Source organism: Pezoporus occidentalis, unplaced genomic scaffold (assembly GCF_034315485.1).
Source record: "Pezoporus occidentalis ecotype Australia unplaced genomic scaffold, CSIRO_AGI_Poc_V1 ctg201, whole genome shotgun sequence".
NCBI classification, from domain to species: domain Eukaryota; kingdom Metazoa; phylum Chordata; class Aves; order Psittaciformes; family Psittacidae; genus Pezoporus; species Pezoporus occidentalis.
The window spans coordinates 162,175-183,023 of NW_026913868.1; the positions used below are offsets into that span (position 1 = coordinate 162,175).

General features: G+C 42.2%; 1 protein-coding gene across 19 annotated transcripts in view; it reads right to left on the reverse strand.

The window, feature by feature from the left end:
* Window positions 1-17,735: 17,735 nt before the first annotated feature.
* Window positions 17,736-20,849, reverse strand: part of HMBOX1 (homeobox containing 1) — a 111,960-nt gene continuing 108,846 nt past the window's right edge. For 17 of the 19 annotated variants that reach the window (XM_062618582.1, XM_062618587.1, XM_062618591.1 and 14 more), the window contains one exon: window positions 17,736-19,550. In XM_062618582.1, coding sequence (XP_062474566.1) covers window positions 19,413-19,550 — 138 coding nt within the window. In that variant the 3' untranslated portion in view covers window positions 17,736-19,412. The remainder of the gene's footprint in view (window positions 19,551-20,849) is intronic. The other 2 variants (XM_062618599.1, XM_062618595.1) reach the window with 1 other exon arrangement.

The window sequence follows — 20,849 nt, forward strand, 5'->3', positions numbered from 1 at the left end:
CCCAACTCCCTGCCATGGGCAGGGACACCTTCCACTAGACCAGGTTGCTCCAAGCCCCGCCTATCATGGCCTTGAACACTGCCAGGGATGGGGCAGCCACAGCTTCTCAGGGCAACCTGTGCCAGTGTCTCACCACCCTCACAGGGAACAACTTCTGCCTAAGATCTCATCTCAGTCTCCCCTCTGTCAGGTTAAAGCCATTCCCCCTTGTCCTGTCCCTACAGGCCCTTGTCAAAAGCCCCTCTTCAGCTTTCCTGTTGGCCCCTTTAGGCACTGGAAGCTGCTCTAAGGTCTCCCTGGAGCCTTCTCTTCTCCAGGCTGAACAAGCCCAGCTCTCTCAGTGTCTCCATAGCAGAGCTGCTCCAGCCCTCGGAGCATCTTTGTGGCCTCCTCTGCACTTGCTCCAACAGCTCCACGTCCTTCTTATGTTGGGGTTGCAGAGCTCAATAAATAAAATGCATTTATTACACTAAAACAAACAGGCAGAGGTCTGGTCATGCCCCCTCCACGCTCCCCAGCTGCTGGACCTCAGACTGGATGAGGGGTTATTGCTGCCAGCCCTGCCTTCAGTCCCTGTAGGGATTGTTCTTTCCTCTGCTCCTTCCATTGCCCTCATGGGCTTTAAAACTGAACTGCCTGCAGCCCCCTGAAACCGGGCAAGTGTCCCAGCACTTGGGGTCAGGAGGACAGGTGCCAGCTGGGATGGGGCAGGGAAACAGCTTAGAAATCATGACCTGGTGTGTGGGATGGAGCTGGGGTGGGGTTGGCTCCTTTGGAAGAACAAATCATCCTGAGCTTGGTGCTGATTTTGATGTGATTGTTTATTTTAATGTGATTGCAGCCTGGCATTACCTGAGCCCCCAGGTTTGTGCAGAGGCAACAAGCAATGGATGGGCAGAGGGGCTGCCCCAGGCTCAGCATCTCTTCACAGTGGCCAGTAAGATGTAAGGGTGAGGAATGGGTGTGTTCATGGGCAGGTGTCCGGGGTGAGTAGGAACCATGAGCGCTCTTGGCACTGTCTGAAAATGAGAAACATCCTCTGAGGAGCCACGTGCTCCCCAGTGGCTGCTCTGTCTGCGGCAGTGGGATATTGCAGCCATTACCCTGGTGTTATTCTGCAGGCACAGAAGCCCTTGGGGGACCCCTCACCCCCAGCTCCTGAGCAGGAAAAGGCACCAACCCAATACTTCAGAGCAGCAGCACGGCCTTGAAACTGCCTCCCTCTGTCCCATCACTCTGTTTAGCAACATCTACTTCTAAACCACAGCTCCATCACGGAGCTGTCGAGTTTTGCTTTGGTTTTTTTTTTTGTGGCTGGTTTTGCTTCATTTCATTTTGTGGGTTTTTTTTAAGCAACCAGCGCTGTGTTGATCCCACAATCCCACTGAAAGTCATTTAGCAAAGGATATTTTTATCGGTGTTGTCTTGCAATCAGTGCACGAAAATACAGCTGCCTTTTTCTCCCTTTCTAAAGCCACTTCCCTTTAATGTTTTACCTCCTGCAAAAAAAAGCCCCCATCCGTGGCTGAAACGCAGGAGCCGTTTGAAGCGCCGGTGCTTTGTTCAAACCCCGCTCTTCGCAGAAGGTGGTTGTAACACCTTCCCCGCACCGCAGCCGCGCGCCGCTCTCTGTTCCTCAGCCAAAGCCGGTTTTAAAAGGGCCCTGATCAAAACGAGCCGGAAAATAAATATAAAAACAAACCACAAAGAACACCTTTTCCCTGCCTGCCTTCGGATTGATGCCGCTTGCATTGTCCTCACTTGGCTTCAGGCCCTCTGCTGCAAGAGGTGAAGCCAGCGGGGCTGAGGGGTTCCAGGGGCGGCTGGATTCTTCCTTCAGGGGAGGAAGAGCAGGAAGGCAAGAGGCTGGGGGGGGGGTCTGGCTTGACACCGGCTGAGCCGTGCAAGGAGCAGCTCTGCCACCAGCTCAGCAGGTTCCAAAGGGGGATTTTTGTTCACTCTCAGACCCCCACTTGGGATGAATTTATGTATTTATTTATTTCCCTTGCTCATCTGGTTCTCCAGGGATTAAAAAAGGCACAAAATGGGCTGGAAGTGGAGTTTTTTTGCAAATTACAAGCCCCTGTTGTGTGTCTCTTTCTCCTTTACAGAAGATCTCCAGCCTGAGCTTTTCCGCATCCCTCAGTTTTGTCTCTGAAGCAGGGTGAGGGCTTCATCTTTCATCCTCCACCCAGGGGCTGTCTCTACTTGGGAAAGAGGGTCCCCGTGTGCTCCAAGTCAAGCTGGCGAAGGCCCTGTCAGCACCCCTCCTACCTTCTACATCCCCCTCCTTGCACATCCTACTGCTCCCCTCCAAGTAAAGGAGCGGGGGACTTGGCACTGATGGGCAACTCTGTTACCAGCTCCTTCATAACAGCCGACTTGCTCCAAGGGCTCACCCTTACTGTGGAAATCAGAAACGCACGCAATGTGTTGGGAATTCAGTCGTAAAGAAACAAACCCTGATGAAAACCAGCTCAAAAGGCACCAGCTCCCCCTGGTTGGAGCTCCCCCCTCCCCCCCGCCGATGCTCAGCACAACCTGTCAGGAGGAATGGGCACCCAAAGCATCCTCCTGCCTTTGGCTTCTCCAAGCTATGCTGCTGCTTGTTACTTCACCATCTTTTGGGGCTTATTATCAGATGGCCCTGAAGTCTCCTCCCTCCAGATTTCCAACAACTCCTCAAGCAAGAGACCCTCCACCCTCCTTGGTCATCCCGTTCCTGTATGATGTGTACTTGTGACAAACGCAGCTGGGCTCAGAGGAGCAGACAGCACTCTACTCATCGGCTTTCCTTTTAGTGGAAGGAGCCTCCAACACTGGCCCAGTGCTCAAAGGCCAAGGGGGATGCAGCTGCTTCTGACATACCTCTGCCACCTTCATCCCTCTGAGGCCATCCTTATGGAAAAGGGAAGGCACAAAAACTTCAGTCTTTCACAAGGGAACTGTTAGTATTCTGTACATTTAGTAACTGCTCAAGACACATTTTAGGTCCTATATGTGCCCAAGGTTCCCCCAGGCTCAACAGACAGAAAGGATGAGAGCAGAAGGCAGCGTGCTGGAGTTATACATTTTTATTTTCTAATAGGTACAATACTAAAATAAACACAAATTAAAAAAAAGTTTTATTAAAACAAAACTGTACAAAAAAGCAGTTATACTACATTTTAATTACAGAACAGTCTACTGTCCAAAAGGCACTAATCCAGAATAGGAGATACAATGATACAGGACTCATTTTAACTATTTTAATCAATACAATAGAGCACTTGTTTCTCTGTCCATTCACGTATAGAAACAAGGACTTTTGCTACAGTCATTACACATTGTTATAAATATGAGCCCTACATGTAAAGATGCAGTATCGCTCACCCTGGGCCAGGATCCAAACAGTGTTAGAAATCATTAAAATGAAAGGAAAATAAAGGAAGAGAGTGAAGGACACGGGGAAGGAGTCAGGTCAATACTTCGCCCTTTGCAGCACTTTGAGGGCGATGTGAGGGGTTATTGGCTCTCACCTGCACTTCAGAGATGGGCACATAGACACACATAGAAGAACCCCATTTGCCTTGATGGTCTACAGCCAGCCTGTGGTGGGACAGGGAGGAGAACTGCTCTCCCTTGTGCCCAAAGCTTTGCATTGTTTTTCCCACCATGTTCTGTCTTATTCTCCTTTGACTCCCCTTTTCCTGGATAGTTCTTCCCTCTATAACAGATAAACAATGATTCCAAGGGCACCCAAGGGATAAAAGCTATTACTTTCCTCCTTGCAAGAAACAAGGAAGCAGACCCATGGGTGCCTTGCAGATAAAAGCAGTGATTTGGAGAAGATTTTGGAATATTCTTCTTAAAAATCAGTGTCTTTACTGCAATGGCATCCAGCCATGAGAAGGTGAACCTTGTCCAGTATGGCTGCTATGACTGCTCCTACAGCAAAACTCACCTCATGTGAGCTCCTGGGACGGAAGGGCATGGTTGAAGCGGCACAGGGGAAGTTACAACCCGTTACCCTTCCCACAGCACCTTCCAGGAAGCCAACCCACACTTAAACACACAGAGAGCTGTGGAAAACCCGAGTTCCCTGTGGCACCTTCCTCCATCTCCCTCTGTGGTGGTGTTACCTGAGATTCACTCCCCTGCCATACACAGTATTGCTTCCCTGGTGCCTTTTTTTACCATAAGCAATTTAACCAACACAAGAATCATTTTCCCTCCCAATCTATCCTACTTCTTCACCCCATTTATCCCCCAAAATCTGAAGCTGAGGACCAGTAGCAAAGATCCTACAGATGGTATGGAGAACACCCGTGTGCAAAGCCACCAAGCAGCACAGGAATATTTGACATTACTACTGGGAGCAACAACACAACACACCCACTAAATGCCAGTGTGAATCACAGAGTCTTTAAGCTGAACAAGCAGCCCTTACGAAGATCAAGACCTAGGCATGTTTGTGGGTCTGATGATGATGGTGTGTAGCGTTACCTGACTCTTTCATGGTGGAAGAGGTTCAATACGCGGGTGGGAGAGGGATACTGCACCTTTAAAACAGTGTCATACACATAAGACAAAGACAGGCATCTGGATGTTAACAAAAATAAGTAACAAAGAAATATGATTAAACAAAATCTCTTCTCACATCATCCTATACTACATCCTCCTTCTGCTTAGCAGAAAATTGTACGTACACAAAAATACAAATACACAATTTTGTAGAACAGTCTGATTTTAATATATTTATATATATTTATATTTATATGAGTGGCAGGTTAGTTCATTATATAGAGCTTTTTGCACTTTTGGCTCATATGCAACAAGGCTTTATAAATTCAGCTTTAGCTTTCATTCAGGTTTTATAGCTTCTCGAACATTTGTTTTCACATTTAAAGCAGCATCCAATTTGCAAGAGGAGTTGGTGGTGGCTACAGCAAGGATCAGGTCAAGAGGTTATTTTGGGACGAGGTGGGGGAGGAGAATATACATTCCAGTGTGTGTGTGAGTGTGTGCGCTAGTGCTCATGTAAAAAAGAACAGACTGTGAACATACGACTCTAGGATACCATGTTTACCTCTTGAGGTAGGCAGAACACCTACAGCAGACGAGACACAGGTGCCGTTTCATCGGGGCACGTAGCAGGAGAAACAAACACACGCATGGAAGATGCCAACACAGGACACGCAGGGACACGTAAGAACCTGCCGGTGCATTGCGGTGACTGGCTGAGGTGGGATGCAGCTCGCCTTAAGCTACTGATGCATGAAGTGTCCGCAGGTGACCACCAGCCACCCAGCACACACAGTACCACCACTGCACTTGCCCCCTCTGGAGATGCAAGGTTGACATGACCCCCAGCTCCCAATCACTGTGACAGGGGAACAAAACTAAGACACACAAAAGTTTGAAGTGAAAGCTGCGACTCCCAGGCGCTTTGACGGGGTTTTGCTTCGCTTTTTGTGAGCCTCAGATACTGTTCCACCATCCTCTCGCTTCTAGGCTTGCAACATTCACTACTACATTAATCTTTTTTTCAATTACAACCACTGCTATTGACAATCACTTGGTTTAGGGAAAAAACAATCACTGTTAAAAAAGGCATCCCTAGAGCAGGGCGACGGTACGGCATCCAACAGTTCGTCTGTGTTACAGGCTCCACAACTACTTTATTTTCATTAGTACCCCAGCAATAGATTCACATTTGATCATTGCTTATATCAACACCCATCAACATCCTACAAGCTAATTTTCTCTTCTCTGCAAAAGAGATGTCCTTACAGCTTTTCTTGCCAATAGTAATTTCCTAGGCTTTCCTAACTCATATGTTATTAAGTTGTCAAGAGTGAAAACAACATTTTGTTACTAATGAAAAATAAAACATCTACATATGGATTGCTTTCATTTTCTGAATCCTTAAGTGGTACTAATACATCTTAATAGTGTTATTTCCTTTTACTATGGTCAGAAGAAATTCTCCCTTAATGCAATTCTTTAAACTAGCATCGATATCTCTTTCTTTTTTAACCCACATAAAATTCTTGTGTATGCTTACAAAATTATAACCACCTGCCAAGAGTTACAATTATTTGGACAAAATGCTTAGCAGGTGCCACTATTATAAACCTAGAAATAAGTAAGAATATAGGAGGAAACCGCTTCTGTGACCCCAGAAAGGGATGATCAATATGCATATTAGTTTTTTCTATCCGGAGTCTCAGATGTATGGTTACTGAGAGGTGCATATTCAATGCACAAAGCTATTTCCATCTGCAATCCAAGAGGCAGTTTCCTACTGAATTCTATTCAAGCTTCCCCCCTCTTTACCATCCACTCCAAATGGGAGATTGCTGAGGTTTGGCTGAGAAATGAGATTTGTTAAGAAGAGCCCCACAACAGACTGAAAACTGAGGGGGGAGCATGAGGAAGGAGCAGAGATTTCCTTCCAGCGGGATTCTGCGGGGCTCCGGACTCCCACCACTTGGCTGGAGTCAGGTGTGCGGAGGGACTGTAGGGAGGGCTCCTTACTTAAGAGGGAAATGAGGTCTAATCCTATTCCTCCAGCTCACTCTGGAGTCCTGTTACTCACTGAGGCACTTCTTAAATTGACACTAAGAAAAAAAAAGAAATAAAAAATAAAAAAGTACTGCACATATTTCACACTTCCCGGGCTTTCATCAGCCTTGGGAAGATCATAAAGACCAAGAGGGAGACAGCCAAGGCGATCTGTCAAGAAAACAGTGCTCCCCATGGACACAACTGACTTTTATTTGTCACCCTTTGATAGAACTGCTCTTGAACTAAACCTAGTTTAATTTTTTTATTCCTGTATTATTTTTAAGGTAAATGCCTGTCTTTATGGTGGTCCTGTGGAGCGATGGTATCGCTTTATCCTTTCAGATCAGACATCTGATGTCCAGCAAGACACGGTGCTCTCCTTGTTCAAGCCAGCAGCAGCATGCTGAGTGTGGCGCCAGTGCGGGATGTGCTGCCCACAACCCTCCAGAACACCTCTGGTGGCAAATGAAGGAGGGCGGGCTGTTGACAGACAAGATTTGGAAAGACATTCCTAACAGTATGGGTAGAGCCAACAGCCAAAGGTGTTTCTGCTTTGGAGTTCGTATTGCAAGGGGTGATGAAATGGAAAATCCATCCCTCTCAAAAGGACAAACAGGACTCTGGCCCCACAGCAACTAGAAATGAGTCCTGAGCATCAGTTCAGCACACGTCTCAAGATGATACGTAAACTTACGCAGAAACCAAAAACAAACAAGAAAATTCAGTGGATGATACCAAAAGGTGGGAAGCTCAAACTCCAAACTCTGTTTCCATTATAATTTTTCAAATTATAATTCTTCAAATCTAAAACAACTTTAAAAAAATCCAGTAAAAAGCTACTCTGTCTGCAAAAAGTGATCCCAAATCCTGGGTGAATGAAGTGACAAGGGGAAGCATCCTTCCGTAAAGCTATGCAAATCCATGCATCCTGTCCTAAACCCTCACATTAAAAAAGAAGGCAACAGCCCTCCAACCAAGAGAAACAACCACACCAACTACAACAGCTTCCAACACTGAGTGCCAGCAAGACAAAACAAAATGAAAGAAAAAAACGCCTTGTTTGTCTCTATCAACCACAGTCCAACACCTTGGAACTATCTTATTTCATACAGGAGGTTGCAAGTAAAAATCCTGCTGTAATCTGATGGAATCTATGAGCTGATTTTTTGTTTCTGAATGGTCAAAGTAGACAGATTTTTTTCATTTATATTACACTGTAGACAAAACAGATTTGGACTTCAAGTAAGCAATTGACACAGCACCATTTAATAGGCAAAAGGAAAGGTGAATGCCTTTCGAGCTGGAGTAAAGTAGTATTAAAGGAATTTAAAAAATATCTAACCGTAAATAAGCTGCTTGAAGGTAATAAAGTGCCTGAGCAGGAAAAAGAAGAAGAAACAAGTGAATGCAGGGAAGAACAAAATTAAAATGACACTAGTCACCAAAGACTGTGAAAGGGCACAGAGAGCAACAAGGAGTCCCACCAGGACTGGGAGAGGCAGCAAAAACAAATGGTATGAAGAACTTAACAGAACAGATAAACCTGAGCATGATAATTGTGTGCAAGAAACATCAAATCAGTCTGTTCTGAAGCACTGCTGTACCTGTGATAGACCTTAATTATTGCAAGCAATTTGCTAGAACATTGCTGAGTATCTGCTGAAGCGCACAGCTCAGTATCAGTCTTCCCAATAAAAAAGAATAGTCCAAGTAGCAATAAAAAATATTATACTTAAAAGTTACTGCTTCCCTGATTTTCTAATCTAAGCAGCAAAACTGGAATGAAGGCAGGGAGGAGGGCTGCTAACTAATAACCATGATGGAAAACCCCATGGTATTTTGGGTACAGAAAGCTTGGAAGAATTCCTAAGACTGAACCAAATCTAAGCTTCAGCACTATACTGGATGGCTTTTTATTAGGATGGAAACAATATATATCCCTTATCTGGAGACTGTATGAACAATAGGATCAGGCCAGAGCACTGTGTGAGAAAACCACTGGCACACCAGGTAAAACAGGATTGCAGCGTGTGAAGAAGCTTGGATAAAGATAAAAGAAATTACCTCCATGAGAAGAACTGAAGTTTGGGAAAACAGTATGTGACAAATTCAGTACCAACGAGAATCAACTTCAGAGGAAAGGGAATGGCTCAGAGCAGTTGGGAGAGGTACAGCTCAAAATGCCCATATGGAACTCTGTCAACGAAATACATGCTCAGTGTAGGAAATATGTAGGAAATACATGCTCAGTTTAGCAAGAGGACTTCTGCTGGCTGTGATATTTTTTGAAGCACTTTGGCAACTGATGAAAGTAAAAACCGCCATTGCTTGAGGCACTGCAGCTAGAGGATGGTCACGACTGATCAAATTTTATTCATACCGAATGATTTTCATGTTGAACGTTCTTGGGTAATGGTAAAAATCCCTGCAAGGTACCCTTAGCAACTGGAATTCATGTACCCAGTGTCTAGCATAATGAAGGTTAGAAATTCAGACTGACCTGGGCTTTTGGTTGGGGGGCTTTTATTGATTTTTATGTAAGAAGCAAAAGTAACAGTTGAACAGAATAATGCTGCTCCAGAGCTACCTTAGCTGCTCAACACTGGATGATATGAAAGTACATATCACTGTGTCAGTGGAATAGACAGCCTGAATTGGTAAGATACTGGAGCAAACCTAAATAATACAGCAGCATACAGAAACCACCTGTTATCAAAACTACATTTGTTTGATTCTCATTATGGCAGAAGTACAAAGTATAAAAAGGTATTTATCATACAGAACTGGAACTCCACGTGGTTTAGAGACATAAGGCACAATATGTTCTCTGATGGAAAGTTAAACAAGATCTTACTGCAGAGAACCCCTCTAGTACTCAAATCTCTATAAATTATTAAATACTATGAACAGGTTATAAAGGTAACATAAAAGTTTACCTCTTTGGAATCATAGTTTTACAATTAAGGCCAGAAGGGACCAATCTATCACCTACAAGGAGACCCTGAATTTTAGATGGCCTCCCACAATCCTGATGCAAACTCCCTATTCTATTTACCTCATCCATTGGGATGAATGAACTATCCTGCCCTTCCAAATGCAAAAAGAAAAAAAGCACCTGAAGAAAGAGGACTGTGTCTTAAGAGAGCTCTAAAGGAAGGAAGAGTTGCAGAATTAAACCATTACTGCCCAGGGAGCAGCTGTGTGCCAAGATGTAACTGTATAGCTAAACTGATACGAAACTGCCCCTTCAACAAACCAAAGCATGTCTCAAATTCCAATAACAACTCCTCGAGGAACATTATAATGCTACATGGTGAGCCATGAAGACACTCTGGCACACAGAAACATATGTTGGAGATTTCAGAGCATTTCATAAACTGCTTTGCCTACCTCATCAATAAAGCATCCAGTATGTTTACCCTACTCGCGTAGTAGTTACGCATACTGTGCAATACACCCAGCAACACAATAAACTACTTCTTCACCGTTCTGAACCCAGCATCACTCCACCTAAACTCAAACCTTTCTATCCAATACTCAGAAAGGTGAGATGCTCCTGCTGCTACTTTTCACCCCAAAAATGTATCAAACTTTTTCAAAAGAAAAGCTTGAATGTGTTAAGTGTGAGTCTATGTCATTTTGGTCTTGAAAAGATCTGCTCACTTGCCGTAAATTAAATGGTCTGCACTCCAGTATAGGAAAACCTGATCAGTGAGTTGATACTCTGAGTTCTAGGCCCTGGTTAGCTCCTGAAGGATATTTTCAGTACTGCCATTACAGTCCTGTCAAAGAAAGATAGCTGCAACTTCATCAGCAGGCAGACTTAAAAAAAAAACATATATCCAAAGTCAAATATGCTTTGAGGAATGGAACATACGCTTAATAGTCTTAATGGAATATATTGGGTGAGAAATAGTAATTAATAATTTACTTTCATTATCTCTTTGCCCTCCTTGAGAGATTTCACAGACCAACTTTACAAGTAAATGTATTTTTAAATCTCAAATGACGTAAAATATATCTCAGAAGGCTAAAGCCAACCTCTTAACTACAGAGGTGGATTATTTAAGGTACATATGCCATTTTGCCATAACATGGAAGACTTTAATTAGTTAAGGAGAAAGGCTGGGGAGAGGAGGATAGGAAGCTGAATTGGGGTCAGTAACAGCAGCAAGTTAATGTCTAAAAACACATCCTTGAAAAGAAGTTGCTACTGTGAGTGTAGTACCACCAGAGCTAACCATGCTGGAAGAACCGAAGTACCCATGATCCACAGGTCTGTTCTGAACCACATGACACTGGATGAGATTTACTCACAAGTATTTCACTACAAAGAAACTGAGAAGTATCTGGAGGATTTAAATAAGAACCTAAGGAAGTTCCTAACTTTTTTTGCAAATCTGTTGGGAGTCAAGAACCTGCTAATTTTTCTAAATTTGACTAAGAATCTCTATATGCATCTCTGCATATGGAAACCTGACACTTAACTACAGCAGGAGAACAGCATTATGGAAAAATATGGTCAAGAAAATTGAGGGCAAAAATGGAGCACAGGCTCTGCAGTGGTCAAGACTGGTCAACAGATAATGTTTCACAAAAACACAGAATAAAAAGGCACATAACACCCTATGAATCCAGCAACCTATCAGAGAAAGATTACGATGTTATTTTAGGTCACCACTATATATCCCCTCCTGTAGTGAGGGCCAACCATGCTGTCCGGCCAACTCTCCAGCCGCAGGCTAGCTTGAGATTTCTTAAGCAAAGCTGTGTTAGCTTGTATCAGGACACCAAAAAAAGACAGGAGACAGCTTGAGGACAATACAGTTATATACTTGGCAACAACGGATGATAAGGCTTTCAAACTATGAGACACTATGAAGGAGAACCTGGAGGGGCACAGATGAGCTAGCTTCAGGATTCCTTGCTTCAGGAACCAAGGACAACAGTGCAACTGGTACCCTCTACCTGCAGGCAGGGTGAAAACACCAGATGAGTAGTAATTCAGTGGAGTCCTGAACCATAGCCAATCCTCCCCAACACTCTAAAACAAATTAAGAGCAGCTAAACCAGAATCCTGGGTAATCTGTAATCATGCTGTCACACATAACTAAAAGTCCTTTTTGTTTCTAAAACCCACTGAGAAGCAATACTTTCACGAGGGGAGGAGAAAGGAAGAGAAGCAGCTTTGCATAGAAACTAAACTCTGTTTCAGTCCCTGCTGTTGTAAGTTACCATTAGGAACAGGTCATTATTTAAGTTTACGAAGTAGCTGTGTTCCAAGTGTCACTAATAACACTGGTATTAAAGTGAATTAGAGGGCGGAAGATCTTCTGTTTTCAATCACAGAAAAGACAGAAATCCTTTTAATTATGACCATGCCAATCCACATCTTTCTAAAGCAGCTAATTACATGTCAGAAGGACACCCAGTCATTCAAAAGAACTACCATCACTTTTACTGCCATACTCTTACGCATTTATCCTACCCATCCCAATTACCCTGGCTGCAGTTTGAAAGGATTTAGCAGAAGTGTGCTGGATGTTTTGATCAGCAGAATACACCCGCTTCCATTTAACAGCAGAGAGAAGTGAGGGAATAAATGGCATAGAGAGCCTTCTGCCAAGCCATCTGAGCGAGAGATGCACTGTACATACAGAAACATCAAAGGCCCATTACGCAGTTCACTCCAGTTCAATGGGTTTAGTTCACTCCCGCTTAAGCTGTTGGCCAGAGCACTCCAAAGCTTACTGGAAAGAACGAGGAAGAGCGCAACACAGCAGCAATCGAACAGATTAGTTCGTTTTCTTCATCAGCCTGATTAAAAGAGGCATTTAAAATATGTTTTGCGATTTTTTTCCCTCCGCACTGAAGATGGCAAACCCTGTTCTCTCCGTGACATAAGCTATCAATATTATCGTCTGGATACAAGCACATTGCAGACATCACAGAGCATATCTTATCATTTTGAAAGAGCAGAATATATTTGTTTACTTTTTCCAGCAAGCTCAAGCTAAAGTATGATATGGGTATTCATAAAGAACAACCTTAGCAAAAACAGAGAGTAGTTTGTATTGATTATTGTAATTGTATCGATACCATCTTAGCCACAGCATCACCTATGTTCAATGGATCCATATGTAAAAACAGGCATGAACAAACAATTCTAGCCTATTTTTATGTGACAAAACCTAAGGCCATGGTTAGTGATGAACAACTCTGAAATTGCTTGAACTTTTTTCCCCACATCTCTGTTTCAGTGGTGCCACTGAGATCACTGTCATTTGTTTGATTTTATTTATATTTGTTGGACAAAAAGCAACATCAAAATGCTGACGTCTTACTGACAGTCCTCAAAATGACCAAGCCCACTTTTCTAGTTAAAAAACATTTCTCACAAAGGAGAAAAGTAAGTTTTTGCGTATTTTAAATTTGAATTTACAGCTGCCATCTCTAGAATGGCTCTTCTTTTCATTAGTCGGACAGTTTAAACCCCATAAATTAGACAACAATAAAAGATGCTAAAATGAAGGTTTCAGGGCTATGCTTTTCAGCTTGCCAAATGCCTCTTGGCCAACAACTGATTTAATATCCTGAGTAAATATCCCAGCTGCAAAAAGTCCAAGCGGAGATGTTTTATTCTGAAATGTCTCTGCAACTCTTCTTGGGAACTGCAAGGTACTTTTTGGTCTGGCAATCAACCTTCCCTTCCAAGAAATCACAGTGAAAATGCCTGATTCCACAAAACTCCACTAAATTACCCAGGAACACAATACAACCCTGACTACTGCTACTAACGCACAGAATCTCCAGCTGCCTAATGAACACATTAGGTCACTGATACATAACACAGATTTCAAGACCAATGCTGCCAACAAAGATTCCTGCCAAATGAAAAAAGCTACACCAAACTCAAGATTATTGCCTACAAGCTTAAGACTTTGATCAAAATAGTATTATCACGTTAAATAACTTCAAAGAGTGCAAGAGCTACTTGGGTGGGAAGCTTTGTCTAAAATAAGAGCAAAAATTATTTTGACAAAAACAATCCCTAGAATTTGCTGGTAATTATCCAATGAACTTAAAAGAAGCTGATGAACACTGGGGGGTGAGGGCTGTATAATGATGTAGCTGGGGTGGAAGGAAGAATATAAACCTTCTTAGAAGAATATTATTACCTAAAATGAGCAGAATTACAGGGATAAAGGAGTGGGGGAAATCTTCCATTAAACATCCACAGGTCTCATACTAAGGGCAAAAAAAAAGTTCTTTACTGTTGGGGTGGTGAGGCACTGGAATAGGTTGCCCAAGGAAGTTGCGAATGCTCCATCCCTGGAGGTGTTCAAGGCCAGGCTGGACAGAGTCTTGGGTGACATGGTTTAGTGTGAGGTGTCCCTGCCCATGGCAGGATGGTTGGAACTTGATGATCTTATGGTCCTTTCCAACACTAACTATTCTATGATTCCATGATTCTATGATTCTAAGTACTTTAGGAGCAGCGATTTTGAGTTTTCAGAACTCTTATACTAATGTTGCTGGTTTTGTCTACACAAAAAATAAAACCTGTTTCCTTATGAAACCCCTTTACAACTACCAGATGTCTCAGTGACTCAACTGCTCTGGTGAAAGACCAGAGCAACGCTTTCATTTTACTTCTTTGCAAGCAGCACTTCATTGTGGAGGAAAATGTTTCTATCTCATAAGGGAAGTCAAAATTTTGGTGAACTCATCGGCATGTTCTTAGTCACCTTCAAGGCAGCAATTAACACTCGGGCGTCTAACTGACCCCATCCCAGTCCATACTGACAAACACCATTACTATTGCTCTTCAAACTGACATCCAAATCAGACCTGAAGTGTGTTTTTTTTCCCAGTGGCAGCCAGCAGCAAACACTTAAGGTAAGTAAAGGAAGATCTCAGTGAGGATGTGACTCTTTCCTAGTCAGACCCTTTCAGCTTCTGATAATCACCACTTCATGATCTACTGAACCAAAACCTAGCTTATCATAGTAGTCACCAGTGGGCTTAAGTTAATTACAGTTTTCCTCTAACAAGTTCAGCTATGTGAAATTTTTCACCTGCACTCACAGCAGTAAGACAACAATAAATTCCCACAAACGAAGGCAAAATCTGATCTACAGCACAAATGTTACTAAAACACGGAAAACTTACCAGTCTGACGTTAGGCAATGAAACAAACAGAATAATTCAAATATCCCTGAAAAACTGTGTAAACAGAGGAAATAATTAATGACATGTATTTCTTATGGCTTGATTGGAGCCTGGAGCCAGACCCTGCAAATAATGCTCCCCTCTATTAGAAAAGTAGGAAAGAGAACTTCTTATGAATAGCAAAAGAGAAAAAAACCCCAACCAATCAAACAAGAAAAAACCCCAAACAAACAAAAAAATCAAACACCAAAACAAAAAACAACAAATTGAGGGAATTTCTTTAAACAAGTCAACACTAACAGATCAGAACTAAGAAACACCTCAACCTGAGCAGGTTTGTATTGAATCATACAGTAATTGAAGCCAGAAGAGACCTCTAGAGGTCTCTAATTCAACCTTTCCAGTTGAGTTTTGAATATCCTAAAGGCTGGGATATTCACTGCCTTTCTGGGCCACTACTGTCCCACTTTAAGCATGAAGAAATATTTCTCTTCATGTTCACTTGGGATTTTCTTTAATGCAATTTTAGCTCACTGCTCCACACCTTGTTGCTATGCACCTCTGAGGAGGGCCTGGCTATGTCTTCTCTAAACCCACCCATTAAGAAAGATGAAGAATGAAACAGAGGATGCTTCCATAGCCTGAACAACCCCAGCTCTTGCAATCTCTCACCACATGACATGCGCTCTGACCCTCTCACCTCAGCAGCCCTATGGTGGACTCACTCCTGCCCAACACTGCACACAATACTTCAGATGTCACGCTAGTAATGAACAGAGGGGACTTTCCTTGACCTGCTGAAGGCTCTTCTCAGTGACCTGCAAAGGTGTACTGCTGACTCATAACCAACTTGCTCATATCCAACATGGGACTAACAGGATTATGCTGGAACACCACAGATGATTATAGAGTATTTAGAAAATGTCTCTGTAACACAAGACAATGTGTTACACAATCAGTGGATAACATGCCTGCTCGCCCCTATGTCGACTTATTTTTATCAACTCATACTGCTTTTGCAAACATCTGGGATCTCATATCCTCAGGAAAACAAAAAAAAAAAACAACAAACAAAAACTGAAAAAAAAAAAACAACCTGAAAAAGAAGTGGAGGTAGAAATTGTTGTTTTAAGAAGACAGTAAGAAACAATAACTCAAGTATAAGGACTTCATGAGTGACAAAATAACAGCTACAACTTATTCTACAAAACTATAAGCAATCTGTGCCCATCACAGAAGAAAAGCATCTTAAATAATTTCTTCTCTATTCACAGAACAGTAAGGTAAATCTAGTCTGCCACCAGATCCACTTCAAGGGAACTGACATGAGAACAAATTGCAGTAATTCCAGATTGGCTACAACAAATTCCAACTGAATTGAAAAGCTACAAAAATGAGATCTAATTTTCAAGAAAATCCAGAGATGGAAAACCAACAGCCCCATATTGTGGGAAAAACCCTAAAACAAAGACTGAATTCCAGGACACACTCTCCACCAATTCACTCACTCCAGATTATGTACACTTCTCCCGATATCACCACACCACCATCTGTTCTAGCTAACTCATGAGAAACCAAAAAGCCACCAGCCAACAGCAAATTGTTCAGAATCAAGGAAACAAACTGCCATAAGCACCCTGGTAATGGCTGAAATCTTACACCTTCCTCGTACCTCTCAATGGTTGAAGAAAAGCCAAAACAGGGCCAATCCAGACACTGACACATGGAACTGTCTGATTCCCTAGTTAAGCCATTTGTTACTTTCTCTGGTGAGAAGATGCTGTGGGAAAGCAGAAAACTGGTATTTACCAGGAAGCTACAGACAGGGAGGATCTGTCAAACTCCAGTCATTCACAAGGGGTTTAACTGTTTAACCTTCTGATAGGATATTGATGCGTGATGAGACCAGCAGCTACCTGACAGGGACAAACAGAATTAAGATGAGATTATTCTACATTAGGTGGCATAGACATACAATTTTAATGGTGTCACTTTGACCCTGCATCACATGAACCTATAATCAGGATATAGAAGTTCTAGTACTACTTTTATTCTTCTCTATTGCTTTAAAAAGGCAATGCTTGAAACAATGACTTTTTTTTTTTAAGATGGTATAGTAAGCAATATTTCTTTTAAAATTACAGCTGTCCAACATTTTGAGTCTGTTCTTTTTAAAATGAAACAGCCAGAACAAATGGTGGTGGCAAGCTCAGCGTAAAGAGGTCATCGATTATTAAAATCTCCTCACTATAAATCGTGGATGTTGCTTGTCAGCTTGGTGTGTGACTGTGGAATGAGTAAGTAGGTAAAATTCCACAAAGGCTATAGTTTGCTTGATCATTCTGCTGTGCAAAAATAGAAATAAAAGCTCTCCCCATCCTCTCACTCTTTAGTACCAAGACATTCATACACATGTTAAGAAGAAACTTTCCTGCTGCAATGGTCGCTGATCCAATTCCTTTCTTTCCTGAGTCTGCTCTGATGCTACTTACGAATTTTCCAAATCAAGAAATGCAATAAACAGGAAAAAAAAGACAGCTTCATTCTGCTTCAGTGATCTATATCTAAGGAAAGCACATAAATTTTCCAATGAAATCCATAAGTGAAAGACGAGGCCAAGCCCTACCTACACATCTTCAAAGTTACAGAGCAAAGAGGTGCCAACCCTGTGCCCCCTGAAAGTACAAAATCTCCTCCACACTTACCTAAGCAATTTTCATGAGATTCACAGATGTAAAGATGATCTAGTTGGCCTATGCCTTGAAGGGTGTAAACTGGCTATAAACCTGCTGAGGAGCCACGTTTTCAGAGTTCACAATGCTATCTGACAGTGAAATGTGAGGAATGGATGAGAACAAGACAAATAACAGCAACTTCCCTTTGTTCCCCCACCTGAAAAGTGGAGGGGAGAAAAGGGAAACCCATCCTTCAGACTGAGCTGTTTTCCTTTTTTTAAGCTATTCCCACGTAAACTGGGAAGATAAAAATGGAATGTTGAGGAAACGCTATGCAAATTTTCATATATCTACATACAAAAATTTACATGGGTTTTTAATTTTTAGTTTTAATGCAACACAGTCCTGCCCATCTCTAACACTTCCCATGCTGTTTCCATTGAAATGTTTCCTCTTACCGGCAGCAGCATATCATTTTATCAGGATGCCAGGAGATCATTTCCACACAATGCTAGCAGATGTAATTTTCTTAGATGCACACACAGTTCATCATTTAGATACTAGATGACAAGGTGATCGCAGGGTGACTCTGTAATGCAAGTTTGCTGTTTGGTATTTTGAATTCTCAAATGATAAAAAAAAGACTTATCAAATATAAATATCTTTAAGAAAAAAGGTAACAAAAGTGCTACATATGATCAAGGAAAACAATTCCATTAGTTTCTGCTACTTAAAGTAGGTTTGCTTTACAAATATTACCACATCCATTATCAGTATGGCTTCCAATTATTAATTAAATTGCTCGTAGCCGTATAGCTTTCTCACATCTTAACAAGGACAGAGTAAAGAGAACACAAAACATTCACACCCCATTTCTCACGTAAGAGATCCTCCTGCCTTTAAAGAAACAAAAAGAGTTCATAATTAGGAGAATATTTATGCTATGATGGTTTCCTAGCAAAGGTCAGATGCAAAAGTTCTCCAAGAACCTTTCAGGCTAGTCAGGATGTAGGCATTAGTTACACAGATGTGTAAAAATCCACTCACCCATTTTATGACTTTAATAACCTTCCTGGAAAACACTGCTTTTGAAAGCAGCAAAGTGGAGAGGGGAATAGGGTGGGGACAGAAAAGGTGAGAGGAAGAATAATAGGTGAAATTGTTAATGACAGATCAATAGAGTCTAGACCTCTTCTGAGCAGGCACTGCTAGCCATGCCAAATAATGAATAGTGGTTTTGAGAAGTGGACTGTTGTCCATTAGACATTCAGCTCATTTTTCATATGATTCCAGGCTGGGCTTCAATCATGGTCCCAGAGGCAGAAGGCAGTACTTATCCACTAAGCCACGTAGCTCGTGAGAGTAGAGGATGTCTGTGTTGAATATGTGAACATCAACCAAAATACGTGAATGTGTTTCCAATGGACATTCTCAGCACAGCACCCAAAAGTATATCAAGTCACTGTATGACCAGTGAGGCACGGCTTATTGCAGCTGGAAATGATTTATTCCCATGCTGAAGTGGGGTTTCTAGTGTTCTTTTTACTCTCTGGTGATACTCTCGATCTGGTGTCCATCGACCCTGTGCCACTACCTCAGCTTGCATCCTTTCAGTCTCAAAGAAGGGAAAGCGTACAGACTACTTTTTTAACACGATCTCTAAGGTTATCCAAGGTTTTAAGTGAAGCCTAAGACTTGTAATTGAGGGCTGTCTAAAATACCTGGAAGCACTTTGAATGCCAAGACAGAGCAGCAAGATTTTTCTAGCCACTGGGGCTGGGAGAGGGAGGTTGGTTGGTTGATTGATTATTTACTGGGAATTAATACTGAGAGAGTATATGCAAAGGCTGAGGGCACCATGCCATCTTCACAGAACAAGACCCTAACAGCTAACTGACGTACAAGAAACTGCAAAGTTATACTGTAAGAACACATATTAAGGACTGAGGAAAGTCTGCTAAGGTGCTACGTCTAAAACTAAGTTACTTCTTGCTTTGACCCTCCCCTCTCTTTGTATCAGTCATCGTCTAGAGCTTCTGTCTTGATCTCGTTGGCTCCTTGCCGGGCCAATGCCAAGATGGTGTGGTTTACTGCTGCCATTTCCACGGCTAATGAAATGGGGTCTTGATGGTCACTATGGCTAGTGCTGTCATCCTGTGAATGTAGAAAGGAGAAGAGAGAAGCATTATTACTCCATGAGTACAAAACCCACAGACAAACAAGTGTGTAACGGACTAAGGGCAGTGAATTACACATTCGTTACAGGGGCAGAATTGGAATTGGAAGAAATTTACAAAACTGATTTAGGACTGATATCCCACACTGTGCAGACAAAGGTAAGCAAGGCAAGGAGTGGCACACCCAACTTCTGAGAGGAATTTGAGAGGATAGGGAGGTGGATACTCTGAGGAAATACTAAATTATAAAGACAGAAGTGATACACTAGGTATGTCAGGAAACCAATCTAAGATAGCAAGCACTGTGCACTGCACAAATTCATGCTAGGCTTACATTTTGAATAGACAGTTCTGGTCACCCCAATTAAAGAGGACACAATAGAACTAGGAAAGGTAGAGAGAACGGCAACCCTGGGGAGGAGAGGCATGGGGTGGCTTCCTTATGAGGAGAGGCTATAGAGACTCAGGTTCTTCAGTTTGAAAAAGCAATGGCTGGTGGTTGATACGGTAAATGTTTATCACAAATAATTAGTAAATAAAGAACAACTGTTCATGGCTTCTTGTGATCTAACTCACTGGAATGATTCTATACTCCAAAGTGGCAATGGGAAGCTCTGCTTTGCTTATCATGATTGAGTTGTAGGATTCACTGATTTTTAGTTCAGATGAAAGTAAAAATGGCTTTAAAAGGTGGGGTTTAGACAAGTTCAGGGAAAATTTAATCTGCTAGAAATTATCAAAGCTGAAAGTGGATACACTGCCTGGTTCAGGAAGCCTCTCAAAACTGCCGACTTCCAGAAGCTAGAGGCTACTATAATAAAATATATATCCTTTAAGAATCCTTTTTCTTTAAATATTACTATTGTCCTCACTCAGAAAGAGGATAAAAACCTAGATTAACCCTTGGTCTGAGATAGTATGCTGTGAAGATGCTGAATTCACACATGTATAGGGGAAAAGATGCCAAAAAACTCTTAAGACTGCTAAGAAAGACAGTGCAATGATTTCAGAGGGCTGGAACCAAAGTAATTTAAATACATAGGTGAAGATACTGCCAGGTTCTCCAGTCCACTGAACTATATGTCTCATATTTCTTTGCCTATTTTCTAAAGTGCAAAGTCCCTCAGCTGTAAGAGAACCAGCGTGGTTTTGGTTGAGGTGGCTGGCAAAAAAAAATCTGACACTGAGAAACTCTGCTGCTAAAGTATTGCAGTGAAAATTTTAAACTCAGTGGACTGTTGTGCACATAACATGGTGCATAATGGCATCACAACTG